The 23,615-nt window shown below is 32.7% G+C and overlaps 1 protein-coding gene across 2 annotated transcripts in view; it reads left to right on the top strand.

Annotated features, from left to right (window-relative positions):
* Positions 1-23,615, top strand: part of LOC134546318 (FK506-binding protein 15-like) — a 123,382-nt gene that overhangs the window by 85,218 nt on the left and 14,549 nt on the right. For both annotated transcript variants that reach the window (XM_063389058.1, XM_063389057.1), the window contains exons 12-17: positions 5,722-5,854; positions 6,000-6,117; positions 16,231-16,421; positions 19,608-19,811; positions 19,923-20,078; positions 20,942-21,283. In XM_063389058.1, the coding sequence (XP_063245128.1) occupies positions 5,722-5,854; positions 6,000-6,117; positions 16,231-16,421; positions 19,608-19,811; positions 19,923-20,078; positions 20,942-21,283 (1,144 nt within the window). The remainder of the gene's footprint in view (positions 1-5,721; positions 5,855-5,999; positions 6,118-16,230; positions 16,422-19,607; positions 19,812-19,922; positions 20,079-20,941; positions 21,284-23,615) is intronic.

The raw sequence follows: 23,615 nt of genomic DNA, 5'->3' as shown, positions 1-23,615 counted from the left end.
TCAGTGCCCCGAGCGGTGTGTGTACGCTTTTAAACTTCGCCTGTTTGTCTTATCTATCCAAACATTATGCCGGAAAGGAAAATAAACGCCGTAGTTTTGCGTATTTTTACAGTATATTTTTGGGTTTATCATTATAACGTGAGCGTGTGTAAGCTTTTGTTTGCTTTAGTTCATTTATGATTAATGTTTGGTGGCCATGTTGCGGTGTTTGTTTACCATTGACGAGGCAAGTCTTTTTCCCAGTATTTGAATTTTGTGTAAAAACGCTGTGTTATGGCGATTTCGCGTAAAAACTGTATTTAACGGTGATTTCGCGTTTATCGTCGTTAAATCGCAATCGCGAAAAGAACAGGCCCATACTGATGAGTGATGACATCCTTGAGAGAAGGTAAAAAAATATATATATATATTAATCCAGGCAATATTAATTTTATTTATAATTATACCTGACTAAGACTACATGCTTAAAAAAACCACATTCATATTTTAAAAGTTTGTTATAAGTTCTTTGATAGTTTTCTGAGGAGCAGGTTTTTTTAATATTTCCACTGCAGAAGTGTTTGAAACGCACATGGACTTAACGTCACATCCAGAGTGAGGCAATCACAGACTATAAAACATGACTGCACAGGAATAATGGGAATAATGGAGAATGTGTTAGCCCTGACCTTTCGTTAGAGGCAAGATTATATGGTGAATAGTGATAAAACCGAAATAATAGCGAAACTGAAGTCAATAAATTGCCAAAGACCAAAATGCAAGGCTAAACACAAAATGCTGCAAAATTTACCTTAATTACATAATTTTTTCTATTAAAATTTAGATTCTTATATCATTAGTTTAGAATTTTATTTAAAAACCTAAAATATTTTGAACTAAGTAAAAAAAAAAAATATTTGGTTTCTATTTATGAGTTTTTTCAAAGTAAAGTAAATAAAAGCAGTCTATAGTTGATACCATACAGATGTGGCTAAATGCCTACATAGAAACATCACAAGGAAATGTTAAGTATGTATAATGATTTTTGGCTTTTAATATTTATATTGTATATTAATTTTTTATTCATGATAATAGTATTTAAATAATAACACAGTGACAAAAAATATTATTTTTAATTTGATGAAATGTTGGCACCAGAAATAACCTTAAACCACATAATCAATCAAGCAATTTTTCCTCCAATGCCTAGTATGGTTAGCATTTCCAATATCACCATTTCTTGTTTGATAAAGTATTTTTGTATATTATTGCACGATGCATAAAAAAAGTAACGAAACTTGTCAAAATAACCATTAACAATTAGCTCTAGATATTGCATTTTAAAATAAAATGTAGCTGTATTTTTTTTTTGTAAGTACCTTATTTATCCGTGTATGGGTCAGATATTTTATGCTGATTTTTAGTTTTAAAAAGTGTAGTGCAATTCTTATATGAATTTATAACTTTGTGTAAAAACAAAATATAATTGCTGTGTTACTTGAGCATGTATGTAAATAACTCCCCTGTGTTGGTTTTTAATAGGTAAGTAATTTACGAGTAGGTAAGTATGAATTGTTTAGAATATCTGAGCAGTGCGTGAAAAGCTCTATGAATGGCACCATTGTGCTACGTCTGCCCGGCCGTGGCGCTAGTCGCCCAGTTGCAGCTCGTGCCGGCGAGTGACGTGACTTTCTGGACTGGCATTCGGCTGGAGGAGGGGAAATCTAAAAATAAACTAGCGAGTTTGTGTGTATGCGTTCTGTAAGTGCATGAGGTATTTGTATGTAGTGGTGTGACGGTTCTCCCTCCCTACTTCATACTCCATACTTGTAAATGTCGTGAACTGGCATAATCTCCACGTGTCTATTTTGACAGGTTTTTAAGACGCAACTATGACCCAACACAATTGTTTATTCTGTGAGATTCCTCTGCTTTCAAATGCAACATTCCATGATAAAACTACAACCATCATTGGTGGTTGGGTGCTTTGAAAGCCACACTTCAAAGCCTGGCTTTTTACATTCTTCAGCTCCTACACAAATTTCTCCCAGACTGTAATGTGTGTGCTAATTTTTATTAAAGAAATTAACAATAAATGGTAGCTGGCTGCCTTTTTTTTATTCTATTCTGGAAGAGGACTGGTTTAAAAAAATACAATAGCCAGGAATGGATACATGCTGTCTTTGGTTATTAGAAGGGGTCGTAAAGCAGTAGGGGAGAGGGGGATAAAAGTGAGCTGACCTCACTCCCTTCTACACAGTAATAAAGCAGCACAGAAAGCAGACAAAAAGAGGATTGAGTGTTAACACCAGTGCTGTATTTCTTATGCACCAATAAGCTGAGACACTGAACAAAGATTTCACTTGTAATCTACTGTAGACAGATATATTGTGCTACTCTTATTGAGGGCGACCCTTACAGCAAAAAAGTTGTATTTTTAAGACCCAAATTATAGCTATGACCTTTATGACCCATACACAGTGGTAATTTGTATGCAGGTAAATACGGTATATAACTTTCTCGTGATTTATGGAACTTCACAAAAGAAACTGACTTTTTAGATGGAATCAATGTTTTGTTTAATGCTCGTAAATATATACAGTACTTTTTGTGTACACATTTGAAGAGTCTTACCACAAATTGTTGAAGCAATTGTAATACTACAGTATTAGCAGATTGACTGGAACTGTTTGTTTATTATTTTACGTTCGAGGTTAATTCGCTTCCCGGACTTTTCGGCAGTGTTTTGTTTCTCGCGTGGCGGCGCGCGCATCCTTTTTCTGCGTTATCATGACGACGCCTCATATAAATAAATTGCACGGCTCAGGGACAGTTTCTATATGCCTATGCATGTTTTGACGTGACAACGTCTAATAAATCGATGAACGCCGGCTACACGCATGAAAAAGTGTCCCACTACGGATGTCCCACTACGGATGTGTCCTGTTTGCTCATTGTACGCATGCGTGGCATCTCTCTTCATGCTCATTGTACGCATGCGTGGCATCTCTCTCCAACTCGTTTGGAAAAACCATCGATTTGACTTTTCAATCATATTTTCGTCATTTGAATTATTAATATTATGTAATTTAACGATCATCCACCGATTTTAAGCACAATCGGTACGGTTATTTAAAAGTAATGTTGAATATTCAAATACGTTTTGAACCAACAATGGTGTTTTACAGTTACACATAATAATTCAAATTACACCCGGTATCTTTTGCACAATGTTTTAAAAACTATTGTAACACATTATAAATAAGTTTGGTGTATTTGGGATATTATTTGTTATAAAATCGTGTTATAAAAACAAAATAATAATATTCCCCTACCCTGAAAAAAGTTTATAAACATAAATATATATATAACATATATAACATTTGAAACTACTAATATTCAAGTATGGCTTCGTGGCCATGCGGTCAGCGTCGCAAACTTCCAATCCAAAGGATGTTGGTTCAAATCCGGGCAGGTGCAAATTTTTTTTTGTACTTGTAAAAATAAATACGGCGCACGCAACATTTCAATAGTAACAAAAATATATTTGAATTAATGAATGCAAATAAAAGTAAATTTATTAATTAAATTGTACATTTCATCTCACTCCTTTGTATCCATACAAAATAGTGATAATTCAATAAAAATTATTCAAATTAAAAAAAAATTTCTTCCTCAAAGAATATAATATTTTTAATGCCTAAATGGTTTGGTTGCAAAAACTTATTACAGCTCAGTATCAGGCCGAATATGATATTTCCTTTTCTTCTGGATCAATCATTTCATCAATGTTTTGTTATGACGTTGTCACGTTAAACTATCGTCCGTAAACCGACTTTACAGACAACCAATTTTTTTAAAGTGAAATTTGATTGGTCAACATGGCAATGACGCGTACGTGTTACGGCCGTGATTGGTCGTTATTAATTAACAATGATTTTTGGTTAAGAGAAAAGAAAAGAAAAGAAAAGAGTGAAAAATCTCGCCATTCAGTTTATCATGGTGTTAATTCCCTCCGGAAATTTTATTAAATGGGTGTTAATATTCAGTGTTTTCGTTGTAAGAAATGCGTTTTCCGCAAGAGGAATAGCTGAAGCAGCACTGACATTGAGTGCCAGTTTCAGGCATCAATTTTCCGTGAGTTGCTGCGGATTTTGAGACGGTAATTAATTGTCCAGCCATCAGGTATGGCCGGCGTTAGCAACGGATAATGACGCCAACATGATATTACCGTGAATATCACTCCAGATGTTAATAAACATTGTTCGTTCCACTCCTAATTTCTTGATAAATTAAATAAACTGTGACATTTCGGCATAAAAATATTAATTTGTTTTAAACACATCATAATAGCTACACACAGGTCTAGCGGTCTTGAAGGAAGGACTCTCGTGCGTGAGCGAACCAGAGCAAAACCCCAAAAACTTTACGTTTCGAACACTTTAGAGAAATTAATTAAATTTTAATTTTTTTTTAAATATTTTTTGTATTAATTTAACATTCGGACTTAACTCAAGAAATACCATAGACTGAACAACTCTAGTTATCTCATATTTGGTTTTGTTTGATTATGACTCGAGGTTTTTGTTTATGAGATTTGTAAATTAGTAAAATATTTTAATTTTAGTTCAAGATTACCCTGAATGTTGTTATTTCTAACTTCTATGGTCTTCATTTTGTCCCATGTTTTAATTTACTGGCGCCCAAGGCAATTTGTTCCTTTATCGATAGTTTGTTCGTATTAATATTATTTTTATTAGAAACACATTTGTGTACACAATTGATAAACTTGTGTTCAATATTTGCTTATTATTACAAGTGTTTTAATTTTTAATGATGATAAAGATGAAATCTGCTATTTTTAATAATGAAATTTTCTTTTTTATAACATCATAAAATCTTGGCTTTACGTATTAAGGATAATCCCAGCATTTTCCTGGGTTGATATATGGAAACCATGATTTCTGGACCAGAATTCGAACTTAAGACCTCTGGAATCCAAGTCTGGTGTCATACAACTGTGCCACTTCGCTCCATACATGCCTTAACAAGTAGAAGAAAAAAGCAGAAAGCATTTGACGGTGCAATCAGTCAATTAAACTTTTCACTTTCTCTTTAAACATTGTACTAAACTGAAATTTGTTTTATGCAAGTGTTTTTGCATGTGTATTTTTTTTTCTTTTTATATGGTTTTTTACTTTTTTGTTTATTGGTCCAATATAATGCTCATGCATTGTGAATTCTTCAAGTGATTATTATTTTTCTTTTTTGTATCTTTGTAGGGTTTTTCATAATTCCTTTAAACATAATATCTCTGCTCGTGTTATCTACTGTTGTGATTTATTTTTATTTATCTTCCTATACATTTTACAATGAATGTAATTTTAAGCAGGTATGTTTCCATTTCAGATATTATTGAAAATTTTGTTTATTTGTTTATTTATTTATATTTATTTCATACTAGTTTTTTGTTTATATTATTATTACTGAGTGACATATTACTGTTGGTAAAATATGGTATATTAAATTTTTTTTACAAAGATTTTTGCAAAAAAATTTGCTTGTACAAAGGTTTTTTTTATTTATTTATTATTTATTTATTTATATAAATAATTTAAGTAGTGTTTTTCTTATCCAGAGATTGTTCAAGTTGGTCAGTATGTTACAATTTGTAAATCAGTGAGATTGTTAATTGTGCATTTCCTTGAATTTATTGTTAACATAACTTTTCCTGTGGCACAGGTTCCTGGAGCAGAAGAATGATAATATGGGCCAAAGTGACTCCACGCAAGTCATGATGGTAACTCTTCAGCAAGAGAAAACAAGGATCACCTCAGATCTCCAGTCGGCAGAGTCCACGATATTGTCACTGCAGGTTTTTACACTAAAATTGTTTAATAAAGTGGATTATTAAAACTAAAAAGCTAATATAATAATACTTTTTAAAAAAAAAAAAAAGTAGATTGGTCGAATTGGCATAAGAATTGTAATGTGAGAAAAACTGTATGATTATTTTCTAGGCCCAAGTAACGCATCTGCAAGAAAGAGAGGCCTTCTTATCCTCAGAAGTTTCGTCTCTCTCGTCTCGGTTGCAAGCAACAAGAGAAGAAGTAGCAGAGAAGATAGAATTGCTACAGGGTCAGTAGGTACTTCTGTGTTTCCATACAATAATATTGTGCCTCACATCATGTGTGCACTGTGTAGACATTTTACAGGTTTTTTGAAACATTATGTGTAAAACATTCATTCATTATGCACAGAAATAAAGGAGTAATACTTTAGACATTTAAAATTAATTTGTAGATTATAATTTTAGTTGCAAAATTTTGCAAATCCAATGTGCAAATTCTTAAAGAATTTAATTTATAGAATCCGTTTGATTTTTCTTAATTATAAAACTAAGAAAATTATAGTTTCTTTTTCAACCCAACTAAACTTTTATTTCTTGAAGACCTCTTTCTTTCCAAATAAAAAATTTTTTCAGGAGAGAAGGTAAGAGGTAAGAGTCTACTGAAACATTGGTGACAACAAAGGGTTTTTTTTTGTGGTGACACCTACACTGTAACCAGAAGCCTTATTTTTAAGAGAGGTTAATATCAGGAGCTTGATTCATGGACTTCTAACTGTAAGCATTGCTACATCAGTTTGTAGCAGCTCCAGGATGTCTGTGACATGCCAAGGAACTGTGTAGTCTTTAGTGGTCTGCAAATAGTTAAAAAGGAAGTTTTATATTCATAAATAATTTTATATTTTATTTGACATTTCAAATCTAATATATTTTTTTATTGTTCAGTACCAACGGATACAGGAAGTGGGACTCATTTACAAAAGTTTTAAATGATTGTGTGTAACATGTTTGAAGCCAAGAAGTTTTATTCCGAAATGGGGATTTGTGCTACATAGTATATACCGTGTTTTATCGCATGATTGTCGCACGCGCATAATCGTCGCAACCATATTTTAGGCTGTCAAAATTGGGATAAAAAAACTTCTCTCGTAAACGTCGCATGATGTTTTTGGTCTCGCTAGTAGATGCCGAGTGCTTTGTGTAGGTATCTTTTCCGTATAAAACGATGTATTTTAAAGTAGAAATCTAATATTTATTCGGTCATTACCACTTACTTAATAAATTAACGGAAGAATACAAAGTTTTTTGACATGTAAGTTTTCTTATAAAGACGTTTTTAAACGTTATTTCCTTTATCTGATCGTCTGCACCGCCGCGGTGTAGGTATAATCTAAAATTTAATTTCGGTCATTACCACTTATTTATTTAATTAACGGAAATACAAAGTTGTCTGACGTGTAAATTTTCTTTTAAAGACGTTTTCAAACTGTATTTCCTTTATCTGATTGTCTGCGTTACCGCGGCGTACCGCTTATAAAAATGTAGCCAGCGCATCATTCATGTTTGGTTATGTTGCTTCCCGTATAGAGCGAGCGCGCGCGCGTAGTCGAATATCGATATCTCGCCGAGTGCATACAACGCGTGCTCTCTGTCAGGTGCCGAGTTAACTACATTTGATAGCCCACATTCTTTCGTGGCAAGTGTGTACTACGACACGTTAGTTCACGTCAGATTCAAGTTGCTTGCTTTCGCGTTAGAGTTTTGGTTTTTCTATTTAAAGTTGAAGAAAGGTTTTTGTTTAAGGAATTATTAATATAGATTGTTTGGCGTGCTCTTGTATACTCCACCTTTTTTTTTAAATAAACGTACTTTCCATGAAAGGGTTTTGTTTTTATGAATAACTTTACCTAACAAAAAAAAATTTTTTCCGCATAATCGTCGTACCCCTACTTTTCAAACTTGATTTTAGAATAAAATGTGCGACGATTATACGAGAAAACACGGTACATACATACTTTTTACTTGTAACAAATAAACTGTGATTATGATTAAAAATTATTATAAACACTGTATTTTTAAGTGTATAATCAGTTTGATTACCAAAACAATTTTCAAACTTACAATCTTTGTGGTTTAAGAAAATGCATTGCCAGATTTTTATTTTCCTGCATTTTAAACCACTCTGTTGTGGCTCTATACACAGTTCTCTTTTTTTTATTGATTTTTTTATCAAATTCTAGGGACCTGAAGAAATAGCCATCACGATAAAATGAATAATAATGTTAAATTCATTATTTTTAGAGTTAAAATGTGAATTTCATTGTTTTAAATAGAAAACAGCTATGTATTTATTATGATTTTCACATATTGCTATTTGCAATAAAAATTTGTTAGATTCTTTATGTTATACATCAATCCTAAAAATAAATAGTAATGAATAGAATACATATTTAATACAATATTTTTACAGTAACTGGTGTAATTTTTTTAAGATACTACCATTATTTTGTTTTTGTGGTTGTACTGCCATCTTTCTTAATTCAGCATTGTTGACAAGATTGCATTGCTTTTTTAAGTTAGCCAACCACAAAAGTCAAATTTTCTCATGCTTGAAAAATTTTGAAGTAATTATGTAAATACAATTTTCAATTTCTTAAGTAAATTGTTTTGTTATATTATAGAATATTAATTAAATTTGTACTTATTTTTTTTTAACAATGCCTTCACATTGCTAATATATTTGAGATTTTATTTTGATCAAACTGTTATGGTGGTACGCACAAAAAATTAAAAAATTTATTGCGCCAAAACATTGATATGAAAATTACGTTAATGTTAAATGCAAGTAACAATCTTTGTTGACTAATATATATTTCATTGAAGTTATTGAATTTAGTTTTAAACCTTTCTACACGCATAATTTTATAGTTATTGTTTGACCACAAGAGACATCCAACATTCGTAGAATTTAAAACGTAACCTCAAAATACGACATCTGTACAACGCAGTAAGTAGTTTCCTGCAAAAAATACTTACATTATATTTTTTCTGCCAACGAGTAACGTGGTATGGAGTACGTGTAAGAAAGTAGTTGGTTTTTCCCGTAATTTTGGACATTACTGGGGAAGGGATTGTATCAAAAATATTTAATGAAGTATCAAATACAGTGGAACCCCTGAATTACACTTTTCAAGGGGGAAATTGAAAATGGTGTTATTCGGAGGAAAGTGTAATTGAGGGGAAAGTAAAATTTTACTAAAAACTTCATGAAGATATGTCAACGCTTGCTGTAATAAAGTTTTACAACAATAACTGTAGGTATTATTTTTGTTTGCAATTAACTTGAGTAGTTATTGGCAATCTCCAAACTTAAGTAAAAATATGTTATAGGCCTAACATTTAACAACTTTACATTTTGAATTTAAACATTTTAAATTTTCAACATACCCTTCTCAGCTGTTAGACGTACGTACCGTAGCCATGGCATCATTATGTAATACAAAGGTATAGTGTAAACACACCATCTAGTACTGTATACTGTAGTAGCACACTAAAAAACTAAAAAAGAAACATCAATCACTGCCTCCTAAAAAAGTCAGATATTTTACTTTGACATTTAGACTTGATCCTGACACCCTCAAGGTGATTTTGCACTTTATTCAAATTATGAAACACCTCATCACTTCTAGAAACACTGACTAAATAGCTTCTCACAGTGTCCAAAGCTTGTAGTGCCTCACTGTGGCCGCACGCTGGTACTGGCTCGTCCTCGTCAACTTCAACTTAAAAGAATGTAATATTCCAAGTTCTAGGGTTTGATGTTCACTTGTACAGTTTGCAGGGAAGAAAGCTATTTTTACATTATGTAGTGTAATTTCTTTAGGGTGGGCTGGGCAATTGTCGACTAGCAAAAGAATTTTGCGGTTTTGCACCCCCATCCTGGCATCTAATGCATGGAGCTGGGAACTGAAAAGGGCTTCAGTCATCCATGCCTTTTTGTTGGCAAAATATTTTGTTGGGAATGTTTTGATGCCTTTAAAACACCTAGGTTTTAAATATTTCCCAACAACTATGGCATCAGAATTCACAAACAACAAAACAGTCAGCCTTAATTTGCTCAATTTCCCCCCATGACACTTCTCTCCTTTGAAATTTAAAGTTTTGTTCGGGAGTACATTAAAAAACAATCAGGTCTCATCGACATTAAATATGTCCTTAGGGTGATAACCCTTCAACACATCTGGCAAAGTGTTTTTCCATTGTTCAACTGTTTCCAGATCAACACTTTTGCTTTCACCACAAACAGTATGGTACACAACATTACATCTCTTTTTGAACCGATCAATCTAACCATTTGAGGGGGTAAACTCAATGCCTAAGCGATCCGTAATCTGCATTGCTTTCTCGCGAATCAACCTGCCGTCCACTGGAATGTTTGCTGCCCGTGTAGCATCAAACCACTCCTTAACTAAGCCGTCCAGTTCTTGGTATTTGGACACCTTCACTGTTTTGATTTTTTTTTTTGCCATTGGTCTACTTTGTTCTGCGGCACTTTCGATGGATGTTCGATTACGAATAATTGTGTTTAATGTAGACACTGGAATATCCAATGCCTTGGCTAAGGCCACAAATTTACATTTTAAAATTGCATAATAAAGAAAAATTGAGAAGCAGTAAAAAATAGTAAGCTTATTATATAATTAAATGTCTTCGGACAAATTGAAATAAAACAATTTGAGGACAAGTAATTTATTTAAATAGCAATGTATAAAACATGTATGTAGAAAAATAATTACATATTCATTGCAAATTAATCAAAAAATATAATTTTTCTTCGATATACAAGTATCATTACATTACATCTTCGACAACTGGTTCACATAATTATGCTATGGGCCCTGTCAATTATACATTTTCACTTTTTAATCAAGAATACATAAGGGCATAAATGTATGAGGCACAGAACATAACAAATATTAATTGATTTACACTAAAATCTACCCTGTTTACATAGCATACAAACACCAACACAATACTAATTTGAACAAACTATTTTGGAGGTAAACATAATTTTATTAAAATGACTCTGAAATTGAAGTAGACTCTAATAGCATTACAACATGAGTACTACAGTTTGGTTCCTCTGAGCCCAGGCTTCAGGCTGAGGATTGAGGATGGGGTCAATGACCGATTGCTCTGACGTCACAGCGACCATTTTTGGTGTCAAAATTTCTCAAAAATGACTCAAAATTTTTAAAAACCAAATTCCCTATTTCCATGAAAAAATTCCCGTTTGAGAGAAAAATTTCCCGTTTTAGTCCTCAAAAATGTCAACGTTTTGAAAATTCCTAAAAGCTGCTTAAATTTCTTAGTGTCAAGCCGTTCTAAGCTATCCGAGGTCATGACCTTGACAATTAGGATGACATCTCTGCCATTTTGAATTATGTCGTAACTGTTGCAATTATCAGTACGCCTACCATATTGAAAATCCGTATTTTTTATGCTAGAATATCAGGAAAAACTTAAAAATTTATATAAAAATTTAATTAATAAAAAATTATTTAAAAACACCGTTGCACATATCGTTATGACTGCCATCTTGGATTCTAGAAATGTTTCATGTTTCGTTACATCCACCATATTGGATGCTTATAACATCATCATTGCAATTTTCGTTATGCCCACTATCTTGGATTATAGAACATTGCAATTATCGTTACGGCCGCCATCTTGAAAAACCATAATTATTATCCAAAAAAAGATAATTTTTTTTATATAATTAATAAAAATTGAAATAAAATTACTAAGCCATCTTGGATTATTACATCACTACTGCCATCTTGAAAATCTGTAATATTATCAGATTTAATAAGAAAAGTTTAAAATTTATAAAAAATAATTAATCAAATTTGAATAAATTATTATTTTAAAAACTCACATCATGGAGCTCGGAGTCCTCGGTTCAAACCCGGTGAGGGCAAAACTATATTACTACTAATATGTTTATTTAGGCCGATGCAAATTCAAGTATGCAGTTATGTGCTTGCAATCTTGCGTAATTCTCTTGCCCTTGATGTATCCGGACAGGTTCAATGTTTGGCCTCTTCACATGGTACTATCCAGTCAAAAAGGATGTTTACATTATATTTTTGCACACAATTGTTATTGAGAAAAACGTTAAGTTGAAACATTTATAACACTTATTGCTGTCCCGCGAATTTACAGCAATTTAATTAATTATATTACCTACGTTTTGTAGTAACGATTGGTAGGCTGTGTATGTGCATGTTTGTTGAAACTTCTTTGTAAATGTGTATAAATTAATGTTTTCATTAAATTTATAATAAAATTTTTTTGTTTTTAAGAGTTCTTAAATTTATAATATAAAATATAACATACAAAACTTTTTTAAAATGGTGACGTATTTTCAAATGGAAGTACATGAGAAGTATGTATACAGATTTGTTTACTTGCGTACTTGTACAGCATACTTCATTTCCAGTTAGGCAGCCTTTGTGATCTCTCTTCCAGGAACAAGTACGTATAGTATTGTATACTTCAGGCGAATAAGGACACGGCCTTACAATCTTCAATTTATCTAGAAGAATTGATTTAAATTTAATAGAGTTTGAAATTGATTTTATGAAACACAGAAGGATATCATAAAGTTTAAATCCACTGCATAAACACTTGCCAAAGCAGTATTTTTTGTGGTTCTCTGCATGTGTATTTTGTGGTTCTATGCATTTGTATTTTGTGGTTGTTTCTGGTTTGATAATTAAGTTTTTTTTTTTTTTCATGTTGTTTAGATATATAAAATGTATACAAAGATAAAAATACAAGGAACAGGATGAATCTTAACGATTTTAATAGTTCTCTGTAGTTACTCTGAAGTGGTTTATTCATTTTAATCCTTACTGTTATTTGTTTTGTTTGTTGGGTTTGTTTATAACTCTAAAAATTAATGCCCCAACTAATAAGAGAGAATAAAAGAAAAAAAATATGCTGTTCGTATTGACATGATCATTAAATCATTGAAGTAAAAGTAATCTTTTTTTCTATTTATGTAGATTTCGGAGAAAGACTTCCTATTGTAGTAGTTACGACTGTACGATTTCCGGAAATTTTTTACAAAATATTTTGTCACACGATAACTGACATAATTTTGCACAAAATCATTTCCAAAAAAAATAAAAAAAAAAGCATTGGGGAATCTCGGTTGAGTTGGTCATGGCAGAAATGGGGAAGGTTTATTTTGTTTAATAGGACAATTGCTATAACCCCCACATCCGTATGAAGAGTTATTATATATCTCGTTAAATTTATACCAAAAATCTTTTGTCAAAATAACTGCAAGGTTAAATAAAAATGCTTAGAGGACAAACAAATGTCTTAACTTCCTTAGTAGGCACGCCATCAAATCAGTTTAAATAGTTTGTAAATGTTAGATTGTTATCTAAAAACGGTTTATTAAAGAATTTTTGATCAGTCTAACCAATGTTCCTAGGAGTTCAAACGATTGGGATTGAAATACAAACAAAAGTTATAATATTCTTGCCATATAAAATATAAAATACATTCTTATTTTCTGCAAACTTAATAAATTTTATCTACCACTTTCGTCTGAAATAAAATCATATATGACCAACCAATAGTGTAAGGGATTGAAAAAAACAGTGACTAAAGAACAGAATATTTCTTAACTACCTTACTAAATTTACTACCAAATCTGATAAAATTTATTGTAAATCGTCTAAATAGTATCTAAAACGAACGTTTTTACATTTGAGATTTTTTTTTATTTTTTTTTTAGAATTATGTTGGAGTCATCCACAAAGCTAATGAGATACTTATTTTTAATGATTATTACGTATTCATTAATAGGACAGGACAATGCTTCCTTGGGCAACCCCGATAGTTGTTTGAATATCAGAATTGACAATGTGGACCTAATCATTCAGGCTGAGCTGAATGGGTACTATACGCTTCATGTCATTAAGATAATACTATAATAATTTGTGTATTTATATACTATTCCCAGTTAAATTTAATTATTTTTACTCAACATTATATCTTGATTAATCGTGTCAAATCCCTTAGATGCTTTGCGAAAAATTCCTAGTGATTTATCATCAATTGCCTTGTATAGGTATCTTTATATATAACAAAATCAGTAAAAGCTGTTTCGGTGCTTCTAGCTGTTGTAAATGTGATAGTATTTTATTATTTTGATACATATAATTTTAACACAGTGTTAAAATATTTTTGAGAAACTAGAAGTAACTGCTATCAGAAGTTAATTATATATATTGGATTTATTACCTTTCTTATGCAGAGAAATAGTTATTGCAGTTTGGAGATATTATGTAAAGATTCCAGTAGTAAAAGATGAGTTTATTATATGAAATAAAGGAATGTATATACTATTACAAAACCAACCAACTATAAAAAAATTAAATTATAAAAATTAAAAATTACTTTACTACACTTAAATCACAGATTTAAAATTGCCAAAATTACAATAACATTAAAAATATTGCGTGACCTGATATTCACAGAGCGGACCATGGAGCGAAAGAGGACGCGTGCTGCTGTCAAAAGTAAAATAAAGAAAAAAACATTTATGCAGTTTTGAAACCAAATAATTCAAATGTGTTAGCAAACACTGCATTAAGCATGCAACTGCTACATTGGTATGGCACAGTTTTGCTAGTACATCTTTCAGATTCCTAACCACATCATTTCCGCTCTCATGTATAATATATTTTGAAAGTATATTATATATTAAGTCACGTTTGGTTCACGCAATAGGACTATTAATATAAATACAATAAATTTTGCCACGATAGAGAATAAATCGTTAACAATTAAAGTTTTACAGAGTACCATCAAATCATATCTGTGAAATATTAGGAAAAAAATATTCCAATGTTAAATATAGTTCAAAGGAAATGGAAGAGTTTTCATCGATTAGCTTCTTTCTGTTTTCAAAATACAACGACTTACTGTCACCAACACCAGTTTTGTAGGCGATCGTTTCAAAAACAATGTTATTTCGTCCAGAACTACTCTGCGATAGTTGGGACATCTAGCGGGCAAACTCTAAACTCATCCTGGAATACTGTGCCTGACGTCTAGCGGCGTAATGCTGAACTTACACATCATTCGTTCGTTGGTTCAGCTACATGCGACGGTTAAATGACAAGTTTTAAAATCAAGTAATTTAAATTCTGTACAGTATATAAACATCTAAGTAACTTAGAAATGTTCAGGATACTTCATTTACATTGTGTGCAAAGCAAAAGCCATGTACAGTTTGTATAAATACCTAATAATTATTTAGTTTTAAGATTTTCTTAATAAATATTTTATAAAAAATAATTTTTTTAGAATTTTTTTCTATTATATTCTAAAAATTCAAATCTTTCTTTACAAAACTATATCTTCTCTTACGTTTGTTTACCTACAATGATATTCATGGGAGAAATAATTTCCCTGGTGGCTGCAAAACTATGGATCTTAGCCTTAAACGTAAATGAGGATGGTTGGACCAGGATTCGAGTCCGTTTTAGGCATGAATCAAGCAGACTGAACGAATGAGTTGGTCAGCTTTGCCCGTTTTAAATTTTGTGGGCCTGTGTTGGTCGGTCTTAAGTAACATGTAAACTAAGCTTAAAAAGCTTAAAAGGAAAAAAATATAGGGTGGAAGACATAAATTTCATGATATCTGCTGTTTTGTCACCAGCAGTATGCGTGTTAACAGCTTGATGCCAAGAGTGAACAGCACTAGTATGTAAGTAGGGAATAGGGAAGATACATGTGAAGCACTTTGTTAGAAAACCACCCCCTAGTGCTGATGGCAAGTATCGAACCCAGGACCTGCCAAGTGAGAGCTTGGCATGTTAACCATGACAAAATTACGGTCTGGCAACTGATCATTTTACTGATGAGGTAGGTTCGGTTACGCAGTCGTGAAGTATTCTCGGAGGTTGAGTCCTTGGCCAAGTTAGAGTTAGGAATATTCCCTTTACTATGGAAAATTATCAAGGTTTATATCACCTAACAAAAAATGTTAATTTTTTTTTTAGCATAGAATTCTTTATATAAAAGGTTTGTGTAAGTGTTATTTTATAGTAGTACACAATCAACAAACATATGTGTGTGTTTTTCTTGCCTTAGTATAACTATTAATATTCTCAATTTTATATTAAAACTAAGGAATTTAAGAAGAATGCATATTGTTACAACTAGTACTAGTAGATTTGGTTTTTTAGTTTTTTTTTCTTTCTCTCTCCTTAAATATTTTTTTGCCTGTTGTAGAAGAGGTACTGAAAATTAAAGCTTATTAAAAACTCCTTAATAACCTGAAATTGTATCTATTGTTAATTTGGTGTATTCTGTAGGTTTGGAGAACCAGCTAAAACAGTCTGAAAGCTGCCGGTGGACATTGGAAGAAAGTTTGCGGAGTTCGCAGGACGAACTGTTGAAGATGTCACAGGAGAGAGACGAATTGGCAGAACAGTCGGTAGCTGCCCAACGTCAGCGACAGAGTGAATGTGAGCAGGCAGTGAATGTTGCCGTTGCTAAATACAAGGTATTTCGTGCAGTTTCCAGAACCAGGGGCTAGATTTTGGGGGTTAGAAATAATCATAAAACTCTTGCAACTTGACAAGGAAACTGATATGCAGGGTACCAGTTATTCATGAGGCCAGAACAATTCACTTAGGTTAGTGTTACATACACATTTAAAAATTATAAAATAAAAAATGTCCTTAATCATAATTGAGGCTCTTCAAGCTTTTTATGTGTCCAGCGCTTGATCTGTGTTGTATATTGTGCAACTTTAGACATTTATACAAATTTTTTAGTTTGATTTTACCAGGAGCATAAATTTATTGTTACCGTATTCTGTACATACCTGCATTTTCCTGACCCCATGAGTGATGAAGGAAGGGGAGGGGGAACCACTTTGGGAGAAAACCACCCATAGTTCAGACAACGGGATCAAACTTACGACCTTCTGAATGCTTGCCGGACATGTCTACCACATGGGTCAAATGCCCATTTTTTTTAATCCAATTTCAAATTTGAAGAAAAAAGTACGTATCTTGAATTTACCAATTGAAATGATCTCTTAGGTCCCAAGGGTCAAGAATAAAATATTGTACACAAAATTAAAAAAATATTAACTAATATGCTGAAACATTCAACCTTTTAAATGTTCCTGTTATGCACTAACGTTTTAGAAAAATATATACATACTGTAATTTTATTTATTTAATTACATGTTAAAAGTGTAATATCTTGTGAAATGATAATAGGATAGGTATGAGGAAAAAGATAAATAGGCCTAATAAACTTCAGAGTTGTCAGTGTTTAAATTTTGAAAATCTTCTTTCAATATTTTTCTTCTAATATTTTTTCTAGAATCTCAAATCTTTCAAATACTACAGACTCGTTGGTATTCAAGGATTTGACTAGCCCTTTCCTAATAAAAACAAAAATTAGAATGACAAGTTATGGGTGATTTGAAGAAGGCGGTGTTCAAATATTTATTAGATCTTAGATGCAAAGGTTTCCACAGAGCTTCGCCTCGAACAAATGCTTGTTGTATAAAACTGAGAAATCATAGTATGTATCCGACAAAGAAACTTCTTGTCTCGCTGGGCTGCAGTAAGCTTGCTGCTGGAAGTGGCGAGGCTTTGCCTGACTTGTAACTGCAGGAAAATGCAGAGCCTGGAGATAGTCCATCAGCTCACTGTAATGTACACTTCTTCACCTTTAGAGCGAGCTATTGTGCACAGCCTGCTCCAAAGATTTGGAATACCTGTAGTAAACAGTTTGCCTGAGTATGCAACGTTCCTTTATTTGGTTCACCTTGTTCACTCTAAATTTTTATTTTCGGCATAGCCACAGTATCATTGTTTGTCAGCAAAATTTCTAATTTTGATTAGCTGACTTCAGTCGCCAGTACTCTTCATCGCTCTCAGAGCGTAGCATCTGTTAGAGACACACTGTCTTAAGCAAGCAACACTACATAGTACAGTAAAAGATTTTAAATCCCGCACGTTCAGGAGTCGGGGTGTTGGAGTAGCAATATTGCCGAATTCTCAAACATCAATATAGGTAGATAGAGAACATTTATATGGACAAACAGCATTGCTGTTTTTCACTGTATGTCATAGAGAAAATACAAGAATGGACAAGAAAGATGAATACACAAAAACTCAGAAAAACAAGCTAAAATTAGCAGATGCCAAATGTGTGAATGCATAGACAGCACAGCGAATTTAGTGGAAGGATTTAGTTGAAAAATATTACAGCATAGACAACCACAGGTTGACAATGGCAAGACACAACGCAGCAGCAAACAGATGAACCCAACGATGATACAAAAACAGATATTCTGGACAACACGACAATGACAGCACAGATGAACACAATAGGCTTCTCAAAACATGCATTTGCAACGTTTCAGGAGCTGACAATCCATTCCCGTCATCAGGCACAAACAGACTGATCTTCCCCATTGTAATAATCATTCAAAGAACGTATCAGTATTGATAGTTTTAAAAGGACTACCAAAAAAACTTAATGTACAGTACAGTGTTACCAATTTAATAAGCTGTTCTGTGGGTGTTCATTATATGTACACCGTTGTAATATTGTGCATACATGATACGCAACCCTCTAGAATACAGAATCTGGACACAATCAGCTTAATCGATGCTGAATCACGGAATGTGTGTCTAACCAAAGAATGCCCGATTAAGGGGCCCACCTAGTGAGGGATGTATTTGTTAGTTAGGTGGAATAATGAGTGCAAATCTTGCTGGTGCTGCTAGTGTGGTTTCGTCTCTGAACACAATTCTGTAGACTGGCATGCTGTCTTCTCGTTGTGCATAGGACAACTGTGAGATTTGAGGAGTAACCATAACATAATGTGATGGAGAAATGAAGATAAGGGTGTAATGCAAGTTGGTTGAGTGCTTTCAATAATGTGTACCTGGTATTTCATACCTAAATATTATTCTGAAAACACACATTTTAGCATTTGTACTCTTTTAAAAATACAGCCTATTCTGAAATGATTTTCGTAGACAGAACCCACTCAGATATCTTGAGCAGTTTTTAAATCATGTTGTTTCTTATGAAGGTCTGCACACTGTATGTGTGTCCAGGTAGGTGGAGGGCTTAAAAAGTGCAGACTGTACCTTGTGGCAAGCAGGTAGGTTGAGTGTGAGCTAGTATTTCCTAATATGAAATAACAAACTTGGACACATAATATATATTGTTGGGTTCAGGCTTGTTATTGAGTGTCTGAGTGGTAATATAAGTCACATTATTTCAAAACCTAAACAACTCTTTCACATATAGTTTTATAATTGTAATCATGTATTCTCAGAAGTTTAAATTGCTCAATATAGAACAGTTTTGTAAGTGAACATGTTTTACTACAGTATGTGCTGGATTAATTTCTAGCAGGTTTTTTGATAACTATAATTATGTTTCTTGATGCCTCGTAGTTTGTTTTTCAAACACTAAAAAATATTTGGAGACTCTCCACTTCAATCAAAAATTATCTCTGAAAAGTTTTAAGACTTCTAACTTAAAATCAACACATTCTTGCAAACAGTAGATCATTTTGTGTTATATTTAATTTGGCTCATTGAGCGTATAAAAAATTATATGAAAATGTTAAAGGTTTTGAAAAAGTCCTGAAATTGGTTTACCTGGTATTTGTAGATACTGTCTTACTTTGAAAATGAAATGATTGCAGGAGCAGATACAAGACTTGGAAGCTAAGATGGTGTCTTTTGTAAGTCCAGCTGGTAAACCATCTGAGGAACAGCTAAGAGAAGAGTTTCAACAAAAGTTGACTTTTCAGAAACAGGAAATGGAGACAAAATATTCTTCCATCATCCAAAAGCTGGAAGAAGAAATTTCGAACTTGAAGTTGAAAAAGATTGAGGCCAAAACCCAGGTGTGACAACAGTTTCGTAGGTTCCTAATGTATTTCCTAACAGAAAACTTACAGTGTGTTTTGTGCTTTCAAAGAATTTCAGCTTATTGTAGTTTATGATCTTTCTTATAGGATGTGGTGTCAAGCAGAGATGAAAACAGGAGTGTGGTTGTGGAGGAGGTCAAAAAAGTTATGAATATGGTTTACAAACAATTGCATGTTCGCTTTCAGCCACAAAGCTCATTCCAGGGTTCTGAAGTCAGAGACGTTTTGTTGGCAACTATCAGGGTGAGTTTATATAACAGGTTTGAAAGTTATTATTTACTATGAGTATTTCAGATCTTGAGTTGTCGAGCAATAACACTTCAACGAGTTAGAAGCATGCTGACATAGTGATAAGGTCAGGGTGATTGGAAAAGTTAACAGGAAAAAATACCAACTTCAGAGTACAACGGATCACTTACTCATTTGTGACCGTCTGAGTTCGCTTCTCATGCACCTAGCATTCATTAATGGTCAATTAATTTTGCTGTCTAAAATTCTTGGTCAGAGAGGCTTGCTTTTTATTTTTGTTATCTATTAGGTTATTAAATTGATTATCTTATAGAAGTATAAGAAATGCCAGTAACATAAAATTATGTGCAGACAATAAAACAGTAAGAACAGCACATCACATACACTCCAAAAAATCACTACACTTTTTATGGTGCCTTCATGCAGAATAAAGAAAACTGTATGAACACACATGTGTTTCAAATAACACATATACACTAACAATTTTTTTTAATATGGTGCATGTATGTATGTTTATCTGTGTGTGTGTGTGTGTGTGTGTTTATATTTGTTGATGTGTGTGTGTATGTGTACACACACACATACAAAGTATGGGGAACGGGAATAATTCACACGAGCATAGCAATCTTAGCAATGTTCCTTACTTTTGAAATTCCTTCTGTGATCACAACAAAGTTGAAAACTTGAAAAAAATATATTAAAATTATTTATCAAGGTATTTATTTCATATCCTGTCTCTTTTAAATAGAATATGATCATACTCTATTGCTGTATTATTTCTTAGGTATTATTTTACATTTTAGATATGTTTTATATTAATAACATTTTTTGCTAAGTTTTGCACGGGGATCTTACAGGATGTAACCCTCCAGTTGCTGGCAGGAAAAGATCCTGCAGTTGTGGTTGAACCTAAAACCAGCACAGATCGTGTTGATGAGCCAAAGACATCCTGCGAAAGTGCTGCGGGACATGAAGGTATAAGTGTAGTGCCAGGCAATGACAGGAGAGTTCAACGCGAACCTACCTTAACTGTCGAAACAAAAAATATTGTGCGTGGTTCAGAAACAGAGACACAAAACGAGCCTGGAAATAAGACTGGATCAGACACTGTTACAAATTGTCCAGAAGATCCACCAACATTGTCTCCTGAACCAAAACAGGAGCTGAAAAAATCTGGGGAAGAATTCTTTTCGGACAAGGTATGTTAATTCATAAACATCTTAAGACTGTTTTATAGGGTTCAAGTCAATGTGGCTTGAATTATAAACGTGCAAAATAACACTTTGGCTTGGTATAGTCTCACCCCAAATTTATCCATAGGTTTCCATGAAATGAACAAGATTCAAAAGCTGTGGCCATACCTGTTTTTGACATGGTTTTGTTTAGTAAATTTTGGGCCTAATCTGCTAGGGTATTATTTCCAAACAAACACTTAACCTCATGCTGTAAAGAAGAGACCTATTTATTATTAATAAGCAGCACAACAATGTTTTCTCTTTTTTACATGTTTAACTTAGATTTGCTTAGAAGTTAAACTTAATATTGTAAAAGTTTTTTAATAGAAAAACTTTGTTCTTACCTTATTTTAGTAGCGTAATAATTAAACCAAATTAATTAATTACATTTAGTATTTTTAAATATTTCTAATACTTTTAAAGTAGAGTTGTATTCTCATTTCTGTAAGTGACTCTTACAAGGTGAATATGTATTAAATAATGGTATGAAAAATTTTAATTCTTAATTTTGATAACTGATTTTAAGGAGTAAAAATTATGAAAATATTGGTTGTTATGCATGAAATAAAAAAATATATCTTTAGATTTCGTAGTGCGATTTTAAGAAAAAATTCAGGAAGTTTATTAAGGTTTTTAAATGCTGTCAATCTGAAATTTAAACACGTACAGTAAGATCTCATTACAACATACCTGAAAAAATATATTTTTTTTGGTAAATAGTATCTACTCAGGATTAATACACGTCCTGGAAAACCTGGAATTTTAAAAAAACTGTTTCCAGTACTGGAAATGTCCTGGAATTCGCAAATAATTGTAAATTGTCCTGGAAATTTTATCGGTATCCTTGAAATTTTATTTAGCACACTCTGTGTTACAGTAAAACACTTGATTAGGTAAATAACTTAAGTTTCCTTTAACTGAAGTAAATTCTCTGTCCGTGCAGCATGTATTGTAAACAAACATAAATTCATAGATAACATGTGAAGTAGATGCTCATCTATAAACTAAAAAGGTGTAATACACGAACTTGCACTTTAAAGCTTTTTTTTTTTTTTTTTCATTTCGGTGTTTTCACCAATGTGGGTTTTTTTTTTGTGGATTCCCAAAGTTAATGATCAAAATTAATATGAACATTATATATTAATACAGAGATACTAGTAAAAACATTTTTAAAGCCATTAAAATGAGGAAAATATTATTTACTTATAGTCAGATCTGTACATAATTCTTAAACTTTTATATTAATTTGTCAGTAATACTCTCAGCAAAAAAAAAAAATCACTGTTTCATTCTTGTCACAAATCATAAAAATATATTTACAGCTGCAAAGCTTTCAAGTTGATATTTTCCTTTGGGTGGAGAATGTTGTTTCAGAACGGGCTATTGCTATTTCAGGGTGTCTACAGGTCACGGAAGTCACGGAAGTCACCAAAAAGTAACTAAAATGAAGCGCTGGTCACGGAAGTACCGAAAAAGTGGCGCAATTGTTGTGGAAGTCACGGATTAATGTTTATTTACCCGTCGTACGTAACGTTTTGATACAAATCGATAGTTTGCGGGTGTAGAAATCAACATATGCGCATCGATAGTCTCGCGGAAGCAGACGTTGATATCTTCTAATCGATAGTGCTTTCCTGTTTGCTGTTTCCTTTGTCTTCGAAACACGGATGTTTGGATTTGTACGTAGATTTGTAATGGCTGCCGACTTGTGTTGTGTAAAGTGGCGTGGATTTTACTAATTATAACGTCATGTAGTTGTAATTCTTGTGAATATAAAACCGGAAAGAAAACGTTTTCGTTTGTGTGCCAGTTAACTGAGTTTATAGTAAAAACGTTCCGTGCGTTATTTACCAGTAAATCGATGTGTGCCTTTCTAATTAATCGCCACTGCAACGTTTTAGCACGTGTTACTAAATATAGATCGGCCAAAAGGTGTTTTCTGTAATTGGTGCAAAATATTTCTTGACTTTTATGTATCATGTGTTATTTAGGAACATGGAAGAGTTTGTTGTAACAAAAAGTTACAGTTAATTATTTACTTAAGTTCTGGAAATTCTGATTGACACGTCTTCACGTGTTTATGTATTTATATGTGTGAAATATAAAAGAAATGCCTGGAAAGTGCAGTTTCCAAGATCAGTGGTTCAAAATGCCTTGCGCAATAGAAGGAAATTGGACGTCTTGGCTTAGGCCTGTAGAAAAGTCACAATACAAAGCTTATTGCACTATTTGTAGAAGTGACTTTGGTATTTCCCATGGTGGTGTATACTGTGTTAAAGTTCATGAAAAGGGGAAA

The sequence above is a fragment of the Bacillus rossius genome, chromosome 1 (genome assembly GCF_032445375.1).
Source record: "Bacillus rossius redtenbacheri isolate Brsri chromosome 1, Brsri_v3, whole genome shotgun sequence".
NCBI classification, from domain to species: domain Eukaryota; kingdom Metazoa; phylum Arthropoda; class Insecta; order Phasmatodea; family Bacillidae; genus Bacillus; species Bacillus rossius.
The sequence above is the reverse complement of the archived record's forward strand: the minus strand, read 5'-3'. Positions and strand labels throughout refer to the sequence as shown.